General features: G+C 53.3%; 1 protein-coding gene across 1 annotated transcript in view; it reads left to right on the forward strand.

The window, feature by feature from the left end:
* Window positions 1-17,360, forward strand: part of SRGAP3 (SLIT-ROBO Rho GTPase activating protein 3) — a 32,025-nt gene extending 14,665 nt beyond the window's left edge. The window contains exons 10-23 of the mRNA XM_057385966.1: window positions 32-229; window positions 970-1,054; window positions 3,012-3,039; window positions 4,537-4,639; window positions 6,708-6,768; window positions 7,134-7,211; window positions 8,193-8,327; window positions 9,054-9,159; window positions 9,841-10,068; window positions 10,463-10,542; window positions 12,694-12,874; window positions 13,409-13,558; window positions 13,995-14,322; window positions 15,366-17,360. Coding sequence (XP_057241949.1) covers window positions 32-229; window positions 970-1,054; window positions 3,012-3,039; window positions 4,537-4,639; window positions 6,708-6,768; window positions 7,134-7,211; window positions 8,193-8,327; window positions 9,054-9,159; window positions 9,841-10,068; window positions 10,463-10,542; window positions 12,694-12,874; window positions 13,409-13,558; window positions 13,995-14,322; window positions 15,366-15,782 — 2,178 coding nt within the window. The 3' untranslated portion in view covers window positions 15,783-17,360. The remainder of the gene's footprint in view (window positions 1-31; window positions 230-969; window positions 1,055-3,011; window positions 3,040-4,536; window positions 4,640-6,707; window positions 6,769-7,133; window positions 7,212-8,192; window positions 8,328-9,053; window positions 9,160-9,840; window positions 10,069-10,462; window positions 10,543-12,693; window positions 12,875-13,408; window positions 13,559-13,994; window positions 14,323-15,365) is intronic.

The raw sequence follows: 17,360 nt of genomic DNA on the forward strand, positions 1-17,360 counted from the left end.
CCTCAAGCCCAGCCCATCCTGTTTCTCCCAGGTACGGAAAACGCTGGATGCCACCATGCAGACCCTGCAGGACATGCTGACAGTGGAAGATTTTGATGTTTCAGACGCCTTCCAGCACAGCCGCTCCACTGAGTCGGTGAAATCMGCTGCATCAGAGACCTACATGAGCAAAATCAACATTGCCAAGAGGAGAGCCAACCAGCAGGAGACTGAAATGTTCTACTTCACTGTGAGTTTGGGCCATACAGGACATGARGCATTAATTGCTGGGGCTGAGGCCCCGTTAAGTGCTCATTAGTGATGAGCAAGAACCAATTCAGTCTCTTTAAGTATTTATCTTCTGTCAGATTTGGGTCTGGAATGCGTTTCAGTGGCAGGGCACCACACAGGGACTGACAATCCCGTGCCTGCCTTGTTTTYCTTTCTGAAGGAACAACTGGAGCAGCCAGTTGAGATTGAAGAGTTCCTGAGTGAGCAGGGGATGCTCAGAGCAGGGTGCAGGTTCCAGATGGTCTCACCATGGCCACCATCCAGGGGCTCYTCAGGAAGGGTTTCAGGGCTGGGAGCTCTCAGCTAAGCCTTCCCTGTCTGCCCTGAATTTGCCCCTGACCCACAGATGAGCTGAAGCCACTCCARTGCCAAGCAGGGCACAAAAGCTGGGCTGTGGTTTCTGTGTGTGCCTGCCCTGCAGCTCTGGTGCCACACTCCAGGCACAGCTCAGGGGTCTGTTCTGGTCCTGAAATACAAAGAGCAGCCATGRGTTCCCTCATTTCAGCACGGGTCAGAGCCTACTGTTAACAGCATCCTGTGATGCATTACAGATGAGAACAGAAGAGTTTCTACTTTCTCTTACTAATATTATTGTAAATAGGGAGGGAAGATTTGCCTCCTGAGCCCTCGGGCAGCCCCAGGGAGCATCCATTGCCAGCTCTGCTGCCTAACCCACCGTGTTTGTTTCTTTAATTCCAGAAATTTAAGGAGTACTTGAATGGCAGTAACCTCATCACGAAGCTCCAGGCTAAACACGACCTGCTGAAGCAAACTCTGGGAGAAGGTGAGTTGGGCTCAGCTCCAGGAGGATCCTGAGAGGGTTTAWCCCGTGTGTCATCTGTGTGTTCTGAGTGACTGATGGTTCTGTCCTGGCTGCTGCTGCTGCTCAGCTTAACCAGTGACSTGCCAAATCATCATTTCCTTGGAATATCATTCCTGTCTTTGGGAGTGCACACAGAAATCTCTTGGAATCTGTTCCTGTGTGCTGAAGTGCTGCACAGCAGAGATTCCCCCTCTCTCTCTCCCATCCTCTCCCTGTTCTGCCCTCCTTTCTGCAGCCCTGACCTGGTGTTTTCTTGCCCTCAGTGCCATGTGCYTGTGTCACAGATTCACAGCACCCTTGCTGGTTTAACAGACTCCTTGACTCCTGGCCATGGATTTTTTGACTTGTCCTAAACRAGAGCTGCAAGGACATCCTTGTTTTTGAATCAGTTTTCCCACAGGAGGTTTTTATTCTCCCAGATAATTTCACAGATTTGTTTCAGGGCACGTGCACAAAGGCTCCACACAAAGCAGGGSCAGAGTGGCTCTGGGTGGGACCCTCCACTGTTGGAATAATGATGTCACYGTGCCCCTGGGAGAAGGTTTTAGCTCTAAAGTGGCTAAACCAACTGAATTATTTATGGTGTAAAGAAAATGGGGATGAGTTGGTGTCCTGATTCAACAGGAGAGAATATATTTAAATGAAAACACGCAAACAATATGAAAATCTGAATCCTAAAACAAAAAAAAAAAAAAGAAAAAGCTTTTTGTTGGTTCCTTTGCCAAACACATTTTCTTTGCCAAATTTATTGAACCTTAAAATCCACTTTGTAGTTAGATCCTGTGGTGTGTTCCCCTCCCTGARGACAGAGCCAGGTCAGGCCCAGGCTGTGAGTGCAGAAAGGCTCAAGGCTTTAGGCTGGGCTGGGAGCAGCACTGGGGCTCCTGCAGGAATAGAGAATTGGTGCAGATTCATTTATGGCCGTGCTGCTCTCACCCCCAAATCCATCCCCCAAAGCCTGCTCAGGATGGAGATGCAGTGTCACACATTTCATTCTCCAGAGCTGTGCACAAGCAGCAGTGCAAGATCCTCACATGAAGCTTTCCAAGCTTTTCCCAGGCCATGGGATCATCCTGCTCTGTGGCTTTTCAGCAAATATTTAGCCCAGAAATACCAAATGCTGCGTTTCAGTGTGAGCTGATTCTCATTAGGAAGGAGTTTGTATTGCAAATCATGTGTGTGGAATTCTTTGCTGTTCCAGTGAGGAATTGGCTCCCAGATTGTTTTCTGCAGGTGCCAAGGGAGAGCAGGAAGGAGAAGTGTGCAGCCAAATGCTTCCTTTTATGTGTCTTAGCAAAGGAAGAATAACTCAGCTTTCCTGGCGCTGGGAGATTGGCACAAACAGCATGTGAAAGCAGTTTGGGCTTTTTCAGTGGATTGACAAATACTGTAAAAAATGAGGAAATCAGTCAGAAGGGATCTGCTGGCATTTATAGAGATTCAAGCACTAAAAATATACAAAGGGAATGGGAATATTGACAGTCACAATTGATAAATTGGGCTGTTATCTGCCGGGAAAAGCTGGGGAGCCAATTCTCTGCTGCACTCAGGTGCTGCTCCTGGCCCTGATGGGGCAGGGATGATCTCTGGGGCCYCTCTGGGCTCAGCCCCTCTTGGGATGCTGTTTTTGGATGTTCCTGCTGGGACTCAGCCTGTGCTCTGGGGCTGCAGAGGAACTGCTGATGTCACTGGGAACTGCAAACCCTTTCCCTCTCCCGTGGCTGAGTCTTGGGTTTCTAATCTGTCTTTAAGGGGTGGGGGCACCAGGTGGGCATCTCTTCTCCCCAAATTTGGTTTCTGTCTGGCAGAAGCCRTGACCTTGGGGTGTAGGAGCCCGTAATGAGGGTGTGAGCCCCTGCAGGGCTGTGCTTTGGTGGTGCCTGACTGAAGGGATAATGGGAACTTGTGTTTCTTACAGGTGAAAGAGCTGAGTGTGGAACAACCAGGTGAGCACTTKCTTCCCTTCCTTGCTCCTGGGGAGGGCTGGCACTGGCAGGAGGGGGCTGTGGGCAGGGGGCTTTGCTCTGTGCTGCTGCAGCTTGGTGGGGTTCAGGTGCCCTCCTGCAGCCCCCTGTGCTGGCACCCCTGTGCCCCTCACCCTGCTCCCATCTGTGTGCCTGCAGTGCCTGGGTCAGGGGGGACAAACAGCCCCTGGTGCTGTGCAGTGCCTGGGTCAGGGGGACAGACAAACAGCCCCTGGTGCTGTGCAGTGTGATTTTGGATCAGGGGGACAGACAGCCCCTGGTGCTGTGCAGTGTGTCTGTGGAGCAGGGGTGACAAACAGCCCCTGGTGCTGTGCAGTGTGATTTTTGGATCAGGGTGACAGACAGCCCCTGGTGTTGTGCAGTTGGCTCTGGCTCTGCAGTGCCTTGGGGCAGAGCTGGGATGTGTTGTATTCACACAGGGAGACATGAGGGTGTCCACCCACTCCTGCCATCCCTCTTCCTTTGAGGACTTTAATGTCCCTGAAATGCTCTGCCAGCTCTGGCTGCTCTGTGAGTGCAGAGCGTGCCTGGATCACAGAATTCATCCCCCACTGCAGGAGATGGGGTGGGCTGGATGTGAGAGGAGGCTTTGATCTGTGTCCACAGAGCTCCAGTGCTTGCTAGGGGTGTGCTGGTGTTGTGACAGTGAGACAGGGCAGCAAAACCTCCACACAGCTCCCTAGAGCCACACAACCCCTCTGTGAGCTTCTTCCAACCTTGTTTGTAATTAATAGAAGTTATAATACCAGCAAAAACAGCTCCATTGCCTGTTAGAGATGGTGAAGCAGATGGTGCAGCCTGGGCTGCCGTGCCAAGCAGGAAGGAGGCTCCTGGTGCCAGTGGCATCAGGCCCAGTGGCAYCAGGGCTGGGCACCAGAGGGGCACTGGGGTGCTGTGGGGACAGAGAGGGACCTTCAGAGAGCGGGGACTGTGCAGGGTGGTGCCCTGGTGCATGGCATTAATGGCATTAATGAAAGCAGCTGTCCAAAGTGCTCAGCACTGCACCMAAACCTGTCCCAGCTTCCCTGGCTGTCATGGGTGACAGTGGGAGGGTCATTGCCACCCCTGGGGTTCCAAACGGGGGTGAGATACAGACAGCTGGACATGTTCCCATTGTCCTCATTCTGTCCTTTCTGTGAGCAGAATGAGATCTTTGAGGAACAAACAGGAACAGCCCAGTGTTTTCCAGGGGTAGCTGTAGTTTATTTTGGGTAKATCTCAGCTGCTCTTGGTGCCTTTTCAGGCTGAGCTGGTGCTGGTGTTAAAATCCAYCTGACCACAGTGCCATTGGCTTCCTGCTGGAGCAGGACACACCAGTGTGAGGAGCTACATGTCAAATCCTCACAGAGGGATTTTTCTGTTTGATTTCTTATTCTCAGTCACAACCTGTGAGATCTCACCCTTTTATTGCATTTATGTTGGTGTTTTGTTGATTTATTTTGTTCCATTTTCTCCCAGGCCCCCATGTCTTCCCCCTAAGCCACAGAAAATGAGGAGACCTAGGCCTCTGTCAGTCTATAATCATAAACTCTTTAACGGCAATATGGAAACGTTCATTAAGGTATTTGCTGGTTTGCAGTCGGAGTGTCTGTGAGCACTGCAATGCAATGGTGGCTTTCCTGTCCTGTCCTGTGTTCCCATCCTTGGGGTCCCTGTGGCCTGGCTGCACCCGCTGCTGTGCTCAGCACACTTTTCTCAGTGCTGATTTCTCTCCTGGTGCGTTCCCTGTCCCATCCCTGTGTCCCCAGAGCAGGACAGTGAGTGCCTGTGGCCATGTGCAGTGTGAGGCAGTGCTGGCTCAGTGTCCCCATTGTCCTGCTGCTCCCACCCATCCTGAGAGGAAAGATCACACAGGCTGAGCCCAGCACTCAGAGGGTCAACAGACACCCCTGCTGCCCTTTCTCTCTATGGTTTTGGTGGTCATCCGTCCTTGTGATTGAATAGGAACATAAAATTACTCATTAGCCCCCAGAAAGTGTCTCCCACTTTCAAGGACTGTCAGCCTGGGATAGCAATCCTGTTGTATGGGTGGCCACGCTGGAGGGCAGAGGATCCTCAGCCTTACACAGAAACTCATGAACAGCAACCAGCCCAACAGAGAAACCCATCAACAGCAACCAGCCCAGCTGTGGATGTGGAGTTTGTCCCAAAGGATGCCTCCAGCTACCCCACAGCCAGTCCTGAGCCCAGCCTTAGCTGTGGACTCTCTGTGGGAAGGATTTGCAAAGGCAGTGATGCTGTTCCAGTTGCAGAGTGTTAAATCCTGCTCTGGTGAAAGCTTCAGTGAAACGCTGTAGGAAGCAGTAATGCCCACTGTTGGATTAGTGCTAATAGGCACAGTCTGTTAGTCTGGGGTTTATTCYCTCAGGCTCAGCCCCAGGACAGTGTCTGCACACACCACCAGCATGGAGAGTGCCCGTCCTGCTGGCAAAGCCTCTAATCCCGTTAGCACTTGGGCTACTCCTGACTTAAACTGATTCTTAAAGAGTAATGCTCATTAAAGCCCAGCCTGTTCAGCAGTGAGAAGGAGAAGTGACCTGCTCTAGAAAYCCATCTGAGCAGAGTGTTGTGTTAGCAGAGACCCCTCAGGGATGGCTGATTCCCCCTGCCCTGGGTGCATGGCCTGGCAGGTGACAGGGCTGTGGTCAGCTGTCCAGTTATCCCTGGTGCCCAATGCCCCCAGAGCCTTTTCTGTACCCCAGGAAGGTCTGGCCTTGTCCTGGGGCTCCTGGGAACGCCACAGGGTCAGAGAGGGAGAAATGGGACTGTCCCTGCAGTCCCTGGGGCTGGGTGCAGCGTGCCACAGGGCTTGGGAGGGAGGGTGGGCACCCCAAARGCTGCCTTGGCCCTTGCTGAGCTGCCATTGCATTGGAGTGTTCATGGCCTCCCAAGAGCTGACCTCTAACTGAACTTATCCCTGCTTAATCTGTTCTTTTTTCCACTCTGCTGCTTTTTTCTGTGCTCAGAGGAAGGAGGAATGCRCGAACGAGGAATCAGGTATTTACTGGAGGCCCGTCTGCAGGACAGAGGGAATTACCCAGAGATGCCAGTGTGCTCTGCTGGAAAAACAGCCAGAATCCCAAAGGGAAATGCATCCTTTGGGTGGTCAGACATGGCCCATGGTCCCCTTGAGCCACGAGAGGCTGAGGAGATGCCAGAACTCATCACTGAGTTCAGACCTGGGCACTTCACTCCTTGCACAGTGGTGTTTGTTGGGTTTTTTAGCACCTGCTGGCAGTGGCTCTTTGCTTTGGTGGGAGTATTGCTGTAAGGGGTGTTACTGGAAGTTTATTCCCTCAGTCAGGGGTAGCACAGGTTGTACTGAAGCTCAGCATTCCATCTTTGGGGTGGAATTGCTGTGATCCCTCAGGGCAGTCCCCTGTCTGAGGCACAGAGAGAGCAGCAATGTTTCACACCCCTCAGTGACAGCTCTCTCGTGTATTTACTGCACACTTTATCCTGTGCTCTTCGATKGCTCCATCTTTGTAACACCTCCTTTCCCTGCCTGTCCTACTAAACTCCACAGCACTAATTTTCAAATCTCTGGTTTTGCCATCTTTAAGGCATTTCCTGTGCTTTGTTAGCAATAAACCAGTAATTTTTTTCCTTTTTCCTTTCCTTTCCTGAAGGATTCAGGACAGGCCATTCCACTTGTGGTAGAAAGCTGCATCCGCTACATCAATCTGTACGGTAAGCTGCCTGAATCCATCCTCAGAAAGCTTCTGCCAAGGGATGAGTGTGAGCAGTGGATCCAGAGACACTCCCAGGGATCCTGCAGTCCATGGGCTGGGTCAGAATTCCCATGGCTCTGGCTGGGATGCAGCATTGGATGACTTTGGCAGACAGGGAGGTTTTGTTAGCACAACCCCAGGTTTGATTGTTCACTACAGCCCTTCCAGCTCCTTGATCTGGTGCTTGGTTGAAGAACATGAGCACCAGTGAGATGCAGCAGGCTATCTATCCCTGCTTGGTCCAAGCCTCTCTGGCTCCTGCTGTTTTTACAGCAGCATTGCCCACAGTTCAGGAATYGTTCCTAAAGTGTTGCTCTTTTGCAGGTCTCCAGCAGCAGGGCATCTTCAGAGTCCCTGGCTCCCAGGTGGAAGTCAACGACATCAAGAACTCGTTTGAGAGAGGTGTGTGGTTTAGCTGGGGTGTGGGGGTACAGCAGATGTCCTGTCCCAGCAGGGATTGTTGGTGTGTGCATTAACCATGTAAAGCCCTTTCTGCTGTGAGACAGAGGAGCTTTTACCCCTTCTGGATTTCTCAGTGTTGGACCTCTGGCAGCAGCAGAGTCACCTGGGGAAGGAGTATGAGAAGTAGGGCTACCTGCAGAGTCTTTTCCACAGTCATTAAAGCACAAGAGCCATAAAGGGTTGGTTGAGGATTCCTGTTCATCCTTCCTGCAGCAGTTTGCCCAGGGAGGAGCAGCATTCCTGCCTGTGCTGGTGGCAGTGCTGGCTGTGGAGGTGCCAGTGATTCTGTTGAGAAAACCCCACTCAGAGTGCCAGGCTGGTGASAAAGGGAGAGCAGTCCCACTGTCCTGAGTGGGGGAGCTGTGATAAGCACAGCCCTGCTGGGAATGGTCACTGTTAATCCTTGAGCAGCACTGGCAGCATTGGGGGAAGGTGGATGGGCCAATGGATGAGGCAGTGCTGGGATTGTTGAAGGGTTTGCATATCCAATTTAAGATGAATTGGGATCCAAATCTCCTGGGCACTGAAAGCCTTTCACAGACTGAAGTCAGTACAAAGCTATCCAGAGCTGCTGGGTCTGTTCCAGAGGTGGAATTGTGTCCTCCAGCCAAAYCTGCCTTCTCAGGCTCTCACCCACTGTCCCTCAGCCCTCCTCAGCTCTCCAGGCTGATGCTGGAAATGCAAAAYGGTCTGGGCTGGAAACTGGGAAGGACAGACAACCACTATCATCCTCACCCTCAGGAAAGGTTTGAAATCCCCCCAAYAAAACTGGTTTTCAGGAGCAATCACATCACCATTGCGTGTGAAGAGGGTTTTTGAACCCTGGGAAATTTGGGGACTCCACTAAATGAGGAAAACCACTTGCTGTGTTAGTTCAGCTTGATGGTGATGCTGGACATCATCAAACTTTCCTGTGAGCAGGTGAAGATCCCCTCGCTGATGATCAGAATGAGCGAGACATCAATTCAGTGGCTGGAGTCTTGAAGCTCTATTTCCGAGGACTGGAAAACCCCCTCTTTCCTAAGGAAAGGTTTCAAGATCTGGTTTCTACCATAAGTGAGTACATGGGACAGCTCTTGGTGGAGACCTGGGTGGGATGACAGAAATGGGGGCAGATACACTGAGTTTGCAAATAGGATTTCTGCTGTGAGGAGGGTGGCAGGTGGGCATGGGAATAGTTGGGARAGGACATCAGGAGTGTGCATTGGCAGCACTGGGGGAGGGAGAGGATAAATATCTTCCTGTGGCTCTGTGAATGCTTCCCAGCCATGCAGAGGATCCCTGGAGCCATCTCCAGGCTCAGGCCGGGGGCTGCGTGTCCAGCGAGTGTGAATCCACATCTGGGATGGCACAAAGTGTCCTCCATGGCATGGCAGGGTGGCTGCTGTCCCCTTGGCACAGCTCTGTGCAGGTGGCACTGTGCTTGCAGATAGGCTTGTGCTTTGATAACATCCCTCATTAACACAAAATTGCACACTTTATTAAACTTGCGGGAATTTTTTGCGAACATAATCTGTTAATTTTCTGGATTGTATTCTCTTTTTCTCTTTATTTTAAAACTAGACCCACAGAAATGTCTTTATTTATACTGAATGTGAACGTATGAATTCCCCTCTGGAGGAGCAATGTGCCCCTTCTCCTGCACCTTAGTGCCAAAGCCATGGATCACCTCTGGAGACAGAGCGTTGTTTTCCTCCTGGATCTGGAACAAGTCCCTCTGGTGCTGAGTGGTCTGGTCCTGAGAAGGTTTTTAAGGCTGTGCTTTCTATCCATGTGTTGCAGAAACTGAGAACCCTGCAGAGAGAGTGCACCAGATCCAGCAGATCATTGTCACTCTGCCTCGGGCTGTCATCGTGGTCATGMGATACCTCTTTGCTTTCCTTAACCAGTGAGTGTGTTTGAGTGTGTTTTCCTGCTTTCCACGTTTCTCCTTGCTGTTCCTCTTGCCAGGGCTGCCCTGTCTTTGCTGCACCAGTCCTGTCTGGCATTGTCATGGGGAGTTGTACTTTGGTCCTTCCCCGGCCTTGCTGAGCTGTGGCTGTGCCGGGGAATGGGGACAGCTGGGTGACATGTCCAGGGTGGTGGGGTTTGTGGTGTCCAAAGAGCGGGGACAGCTCGGTGACATGTCCCTCTTGGTGGGAGGTGTCCAAGGAGCAGGGACAGCTCGGTGACATGTCCAGGGCAGCGGGGTTGGTGGTGGGAGGTGTTCAGGGAGCAGACACAGCTCAGTGACCTGTCCAGGGTGGTGGGGTTAGCAATGGGAGGTGTCCAAGGAGCAGGGACAGCTCAGTGACATATCCAGGGCAGTGGGGTTGGTGATGGGAGGTGTCCAGGGAGTGGGGACAGCTCAGTGACATGTCCAGGGCAGTGGGGCTGGTGGTGTCCAAGGAGTGGGGACAGTTCGGTGACATGTCCAGGGCAGTGGGGTTGGCAATGGAGTTGGTGGTGTCCAAGGAGCAGGGACAGCTCGGTGACATGTCCAGGGTGGTGGGGTTGGTATTGGGGTGGGAAGTGTCCAAGGAGCAGGAATGGCAGCACAGAGCTCCCTGACACGTGTGTGTGCTTGCAGCTTGTCCCAGTACAGCGATGAGAACATGATGGATCCCTACAACCTGGCCATCTGCTTCGGGCCCACRCTGATGCACATCCCYGACGGGCAGGACCCCGTGTCCTGCCAGGCCCATGTCAACGAGGTCATCAAAACCATCATCATTCACCACGAGGGCATCTTCCCCAGCCACCGGGAGCTGGAGGGGCCCGTCTACGAGAAGTGCATGACTGGAGGGGAGGAGTACTGGTGAGCTGTGAATTAGGGAATTTATCTTGGTGTCTCTTTGTGTTGGTTTTGATAAACATTACTAAAGACACAACAGAACGTGGTGTTCCAGGCCTGGAGATCGTGGTGCAGGTGTGTGCTGTTCTCAAAGCAAGTTCAGAGATGTGCTGTGATTTGAAATCATAGAATCAGAAWATCACAGATCSAGTTAGGTTGGGAAAGAYCTCCAAGACTGAGTCYAACCTTTGSCCAAACACCACCTTGTCACCTGACATGTCCACTGGTTTCTTGARCACCTCCAGGGATGGTGACTCCACCACTTGCCTGGACAGCATCTCCCTAACACCTTAGCTCTGCTGAGTCCTTGGAAACAGTGTGTTAYTGATTGTGAGAGTGTCTCTGTGTCTGTTTGCAGTGACAGCCCGCACAGCGAGCCGGGCACCATCGATGAGGTGGATCACGACAATGGGACAGAGCCACACACCAGTGATGAGGGTGAGCAGGACACGAGCAGGGGCTGGGGCTGTGTCTGTGTCAGCAGAGCTGTGAGTGCAGGACATGAACAGGGGCTGGGTCTGTGCCAGCAGAGCTGTGAGTGCAGGACGTGAACAGGGCTGGGTCTGGGTCTGTGTGAGCAGAGCTGTGCACACAGGAGAGCAGTGAGCCCTGCAGGACAGAGGCTGTGAGCAGGGCTGGCAGGAGCAGGAGACAGCGCTGAGCACCCATCCTGAGCAGGGAGTTTGGGAAATGCCACTGGCACTGCCCTGCAGTGGGCAGGGAATGCCCAGCCCCACAGCTCTGCTCCATGCCCAGTCTTGCTGTGTTGGAAGGGCCCTGGGGAGCTGAGCACCTTCTGCTTCTGTGACAGCTGCTGCTGCCTCCCCACGTGTGACCTGTGAGGCTGTAGGGAACAGGAAGGGCCCACCTGGCAGGTGGGGCCATGAGAGGAGGGAGGGCACACAGGGAAGGGCACAGGGATGGGCACAGGGAAGGCACACAGAAAGGGCACACAGGGAGGGCACCCAGGGCTGGGTGGCTCCTGGCTGCTCTCACCTCCAGGCAGGAGCAGCCAGCCCGGGCAGAGGAGTCAGGGGAGCTGCTGTGCAGCCGATTTCACACTCGGGTGGCCCCGTTAATGGCTGCGATTGGGGTTTCTGGGTGATTAACTGTGGTGCCAAGKGTAAAGCAGAGCAGCAGCTTATTTTGTGAATTTACATATTCCCTCTGCCCCTTGCCCTGCATGGGTGACCTCCTGGCTGTCACCTCCAGAGGATTCCCTATTGATCCCCCCGTGGTGTTTGCAGACACTCTGTCCTTGTGGGTGTAGCTCAAGGTGGGGAAGGTGAATCTGCTGAAGTGGCCTGGCCTGTCCCAGCTGGGCTGGAATGGGACAGGGTCTGATGCAGCATTTCCCATGTTGTGTTTTGTTGTCCTCTCCTCCATGTGTGGGTTTGCTCACTGAGCAGAGTGTTGGTCACACCTTGGGGGCTGCTGAGCCCTGTCACTGATGGAGCAGATCAAATTTCCATCTTTAATGAGAATGTGGCAGATCTGGAGGAACTGGGCGGGTTTGCCCTGTTTTGCCTTGTCACCTTCTGTGTGCCAGTGTCCAGGTGGGGGCTGAAATGATCCCTTGGCTCAGATAATGAAGGCACATTAATGCTCTGACAGTGGCAGGGGTGGCTGTGGGGTGGCAGGGGTAACCCATGTGAGGAGTGTGGGTCACTCTGGTCAGTGAGGAGAGTCACTGCTGCTGCTTTGCAGTTGTTGTGATGGTTTCTTTAGGATTCAGTGTTCTCAGCTGCAAACAGATGTGCACAAGAGCTGAGCTCCTGCACAGGCTCCTCGGTGCCATTGGGTGCCCAGCAGCTGCTGCGGCCCTGGCTCACAGGACCCTGTTGTGCTTATGCCTTTCCAAAGCAAAGTTCTGCCTCAGCCCTCTGTATTTCAGACCCTGAGCTTGCAGTTTGAGCTGTGGGTGTTTGGCAGAGGCTCCATTAGGAAAAGTGGGGAAGCAGTGAAGCAGAGAGCTGCAGATGGAGGGTGCAGAGCAGCTGCCTGGCTGGAGCTGCTGTCATTATTTCCATGGGCATCCCCAAAGGGGATTGGTGCTCATCAATAATTCAGGCAAAACTGTCCCCAGCATAAGGAAGGGAAGAGAAGGTGGGTGGGTTTTGATCACAGTATCTGACACAGATTGACAAAATCCCAGGCTGGAGGATAATGGGGTTCTGTAACCAAAGGTGGAAAATGGGGGTGCAGGTGAGGATGCCATTTGCACAGAGGGAGATTCCTGCTGCTTTCCATCCGTTTTGTAGCTGTTTGTGATTGCCAGTAGTTGATGAGTCTGAGAGGAGTCCCAGAAAGGCTGGAACAACAACAAAAATTGATCAATGTGAAAACAAAAGCCTTGTGCTCAGTGTCAGATGCTCTGGGGATGCTGGGCAGCACTGCTGCTCTGGTGAGATGGATTTCTGGGGCTGTGTTCCCTCGTGATGGATTTCTGGGGTTGTTCCCTCGTGATGGATTTCTGGGGTTGTTCCCTCGTGATGGATTTCTGGGGTTGTTCCCTCGTGATGGATTTCTGGGGTTGTTCCCTCGTGGTGGCTGAGCTGAGCTGCTCTCTCCTGTGCCTCTCCTGTGCAGAGGTGGAGCAGATCGAAGCCATAGCCAAGTTTGACTACATTGGACGATCCCCACGGGAGCTCTCGTTCAAGAAAGGAGCCTCACTGCTGCTGTACCACCGGGCATCCGAGGACTGGTGGGAAGGGAGACACAACGGGGTGGATGGGCTCATTCCCCACCAGTACATCGTGGTGCAAGACATGTGAGTAACGTGGTCAGGGTTGTTAAAATCGTGCACTGGCACATGGTCCACCTCAGTCACCTGAAATCATCAGTCAGTTTTGCTGAGGGTGAATGACTGTGGTGAGAAATTGGGCCCTGTTCACTTCTCCCTCTCCATGTGTTGGCTCCATTCATTTGTTTCTCATTTGGGCTGATAAAGCCAAGCTCTAAACATTGTACCTCAGTGCACCTGAACCCCATGTGTCACTGACTCCCCAAAGTGGTGTGACCCAGGTTTACACTGACCTTGCCCCTGTGAGCATTGACCTGAATTGTTCAGTTCTCACCTGGGCCAGGTGAGATCCCAGGGCCCTTTGCAGGTGCTGCTTCTTTTAGAAGTGCTGTGCTTGTAAGAGAATGGAGATGTGGAGGCAGATGTGCACTGTTTCCAAACTCCCAGTGAAGTGGTGGCCGTGGCCCAGCTCTGCATTAACAAAGCGTGGAGCTGCTGTCGTGGTGATGTTCAGGTTCATGTGGCACAGCTCTGATCACTTTTGGGGTCTCCTTTCTGCAGGGATGATGCGTTCTCTGACAGCCTGAGCCAGAAGGCAGACAGCGAGGCAAGCAGCGGGCCACTGCTGGATGATAAAGCCTCCTCCAAAAACGACATCCAATCACCCACAGATCATATCATGGACTATGGCTTTGGGGGAGTGATGGGCAGGTAACTCTCCTTTTCTGTGATCAGGGAGGTGGTTTCTGTTGAGGTGTGGACAGTCGGTGTGTGGGGTAGGGCAGGATGGGAGGGAAGGCTCTGGTAAGCACTGCAGGATAAAATGAGCATGGAGGGGTTTCATATGCATTTCTAATGGGGATTTAACATGTACAGAGGGTACAGTGAGGCCCTGAGCAGTCTGGTCTAGTGGAAGGTCTTCTGCCCATGGCTGGGGGTTGAAACCAGATGACCTTTGAGGTCCCTTCCAACCCAAACTACTCTATTACAATTTGATGCTGTCCCTTTCTTTGTACTGGCTAAATGTCTGTCTTCCCTCTTTCCTGAGTCTTGTGAAGCTGGAMGGCTCGAGTTTGGGCTGAGCTGAGTTCAGGCCAGTCTCTGCTGGGCTGCTGACCCCTGACTGCTTTGTGCTGGTGTTTTGCAGGGTGAGGTTGAGGTCGGATGGTGCAGCCATCCCCCGGCGCCGCAGCGGTGGGGACACRCACAGCCCTCCCCGAGGGATGGGACCGGCCATAGACACCCCTCCCCGAGCAGCAGCCTGCCCCAGCAGCCCCCACAAGATCCCCCTCAACAGGGGCAGGATCGACAGTCCCGAGAAGCGCAGGATGGCCACGTTTGGCAGCGCGGGCAGCATCAACTTCCCCGACAGGAAAGCTCTGGTTGACAGCCACCCCCTGAGATCCACCTGTGGATCCACCCGGCACAGCAGTCTCGGAGACCAGAAATCCCTGGAAGCAGAAGCTCTTGCTGAGGTCAGAGGGTTGGGAAGGGAGCAGGAGGCTGCAGGGGAGAACTCCTTCACCTCAGACACTGTCACGGTGCTGCTGTCACAGCTGTGACCCCACTAGCTTGGCTTGTTCTCACCCWGCCAATGTAAATTTTCACCTTGAAGCCTGTGGAGCTGTGGGCTTTGGAATCCTGAGGCTTCACTCTGGAAAAATATATTCACTCATCATCTGAGCAGCTTARTAGAATGAATTGGAGCTAACTTGATAATTATTTCCCTTCAGSTGATCCTTTGGCTGTTACCTGAGGTTCACCAAGCATTTTGCAGGTGTTAAAAAGTTAAGGACTTGTCTATGCTGTGACAGCATTAACTACAGTGACTTCAAACAATTGACTCTGGTGCCTTAAATTGCTTCTCTGATGGTCTTGCTGAGTTAGTGGCCTTAATTAAGTTAAGGTGGATTTAAGCAAAGCCAAACCAGGGCCCCTCTGTTTCTGCTGTAGCTGTAGCCAGTGTAGCTAATTCCCTGTGCGTGGGCACTTCTGGGTTCACCTTCTGGGGTGTCCTGGACAGACTGTGGAGGCTGGAGGTGGGCAGGTGATCAGGGGCTGGGGCCAATCTCTCCTCGGCTGTCTCAGGTCTTTTTGCTGCCTCCTCAGTCCATGGTGAGCTGCTGCTGTGCCACTCMCTCCATAAACATCCCTGTGTGACCCTGCCACACGCCATTGTCCTGTGGGCACAGATCCCATACAGGCAGAGGAGGCTTCAGGGTCTCCAGTCCATCCTCAGTGCTGTGGGAGCACAGTGTGCCCTGTTCTGTGCCCAGGTGGGCAGTGTGGTGTTCACCCCATCGCTCCTGGGGTTCACYCCTTTGGAGCCCAGGCTCCTGCTGCCCTGGGGAACACCTTTGTCAGCCAGTTTGGGTTTCACACCTTCTCCCTGAGCTCCTGCTTTCCCTGTGGGCTCTCGGGTCAGAGAGCCCCTCCGCAGACAGTGCAGGACAGTGGGGTGGAAGCAGGAGAGCAGGGGATGCTGTGGCACCATACTGACGTTCCTTTGTTTTCCAAGGACATCGAGAAGACCATGAGCACAGCCCTGAACGAGCTGCGGGAGCTGGAGAGGCAGAACACGGCCAAGCAGGCTCCGGACGTGGTGCTGGACACGCTGGAGCCCATGAAGAACCCCTCGCTGGGCGCTGCCAACTCGGAACCCGCCAGCCCCCTGCACACCATCCTGATCCGGGACCCCGAGGCGGCCCTGCGGCGCAGCAGCAGCTCCAGCACCGAGATGATGAGCACCTTCAAGCCGGCGCTGTCGGCGCGCCTGGCCGGGGCTCAGCTGCGGCCCCCGCCCGTGCGGCCGCTCCGGCCCGTGCTGCAGCACCGCTCCAGCAGCAGCAGCAGCTCGGGGCTGGGCAGCCCCGCTGTCACCCCCACCGAGAAGCTGTTCCCCAGCAGCTCGGCCGATAAATCGGGCACCATGTAGGGATGGACCGCAGCGGGAGAGCCGGAGCCGCGCGGGGCGGGGGCAGCAAAGCCTGGCTTGGGCTGAGCCGGGCTCAGAGCCCTGCTGGGGACCCTCTGTGACAGCAAACACACGGTCTGGGCCTGGTGCTGTACATACGTGTGCGTGTGTGTATGTACATAGGTGTGCACACACCCCATCCATGCAGAAACATTTCCCGAGCTTGCAGTCCTACAGCAGGAGGAGACGGCAGGTCTGTGTTGGCACTGGAGAACGTGTCAGTGTAGATGTATTAAAAACAACCTGTATAGAATTCAGTGACTTTTTAAAACCTTAGATTTACCTCAGAAATTGGCTCTGAAATGTCCTCACTTGAGGGTTGCTCTGGGTTTCCGAGGCTGGCTGTGTGTACGTGGAAACCCACACTGCAGCAGCAGTGCGACAAGCAATACAAGGCCATCCTGGAATTTATTTTCTGTACCTCTTGGCATTGAAAAAAAWCAAGGGATGGGGATACAGTGGGGTCTGTATTCACTGCTGGGCTGTGGAGGAGAGCTGGAAATCCATAAATCACCACGTGTGTCTGGCCAGCTGAAGTCTTTGCAGTCCTGAATCCCAAGGTGTCTGTGTGTGCCCGAATTCCTGGGCAGCAGGGACAAAGCGAGGTGTGTGCCATGAGTGGGATGGAGTGAGGTGCATTTGGTGAATGTGGACACAGTGAGGTGTGTGCATCACCCTCGCACAGGAGGAGACACTGCACTGCCCCGGGCTGTGGAACGCTGCTGCTCTGCAAGTTCTCAGAGTGAACAAGGACTAGTGACCAAATCTGTGGTAAAGCATGGAGTAACTTACAGAGTTCGGAGATTCTTCTTGTCCCTTTCCCTTTTTGTTTTTTTTTTTTCTTCTTTTTTTTTTTAATTAAAACCCAGCCCAAGGGTCTCTCAACAGGCAGGCCTGAGCAGTGAGGAGGGGTCTGGGGTCGGAGTGGTTGTCCTGCATGAGCCGTGTTAGATCACATCAAATGTGAAGCTGATCTGATGGGTGACACTTTGCACTTTCTGTACTGTACCATATAATACAACTGTTCCAGTTTATGCAAAGGAATCTACATTTTGTTTTACCCCAAGAAAAAATGCACAGAAGGCTGGGGATTGCATGGTCCTGTCTGCTAATCCAGACTCCTCTGTAAGCACTGAATCCAGGATGCTCCGTGCTTCTCCTGCAGCTTTTTCTTGTACAGATTTCCATGCAATGCCCCATGGTTTGATTTGGCAYTTCCCCATGGTCACGTACTAATGGCTCCTTAACCTTCATTCTCCCTCCCTGCTCTCTCTGATCCTGCTGCTCTGTCTGTGCTTGGGTGAAGATGCCCACAAGCCCTCCTGACTCACCCAGCAGCCACCTGCCCCTGCCTGGGGCTTTGCTTTGTCCCCCTTCATCTTCCTCCTCTCTCCATCCCTGCTGCAGATCCCAGCTGTGCAGCCTGACTTCCAGAAGGCAGTGGGGGCTGATTTGGGGTAACAGAGCCCATCAGTCAGTCCTGCAGTGCCACTGTCTTTTTGGGAGCTCACACTCGTGAGGCCGCCTGTACATGGACAC

Source organism: Malurus melanocephalus, unplaced genomic scaffold (assembly GCF_030028575.1).
Source record: "Malurus melanocephalus ecotype Western Australia unplaced genomic scaffold, MMel_1.1 scaffold_897, whole genome shotgun sequence".
In the NCBI taxonomy this organism is placed as follows: Eukaryota; Metazoa; Chordata; class Aves; order Passeriformes; family Maluridae; genus Malurus; species Malurus melanocephalus.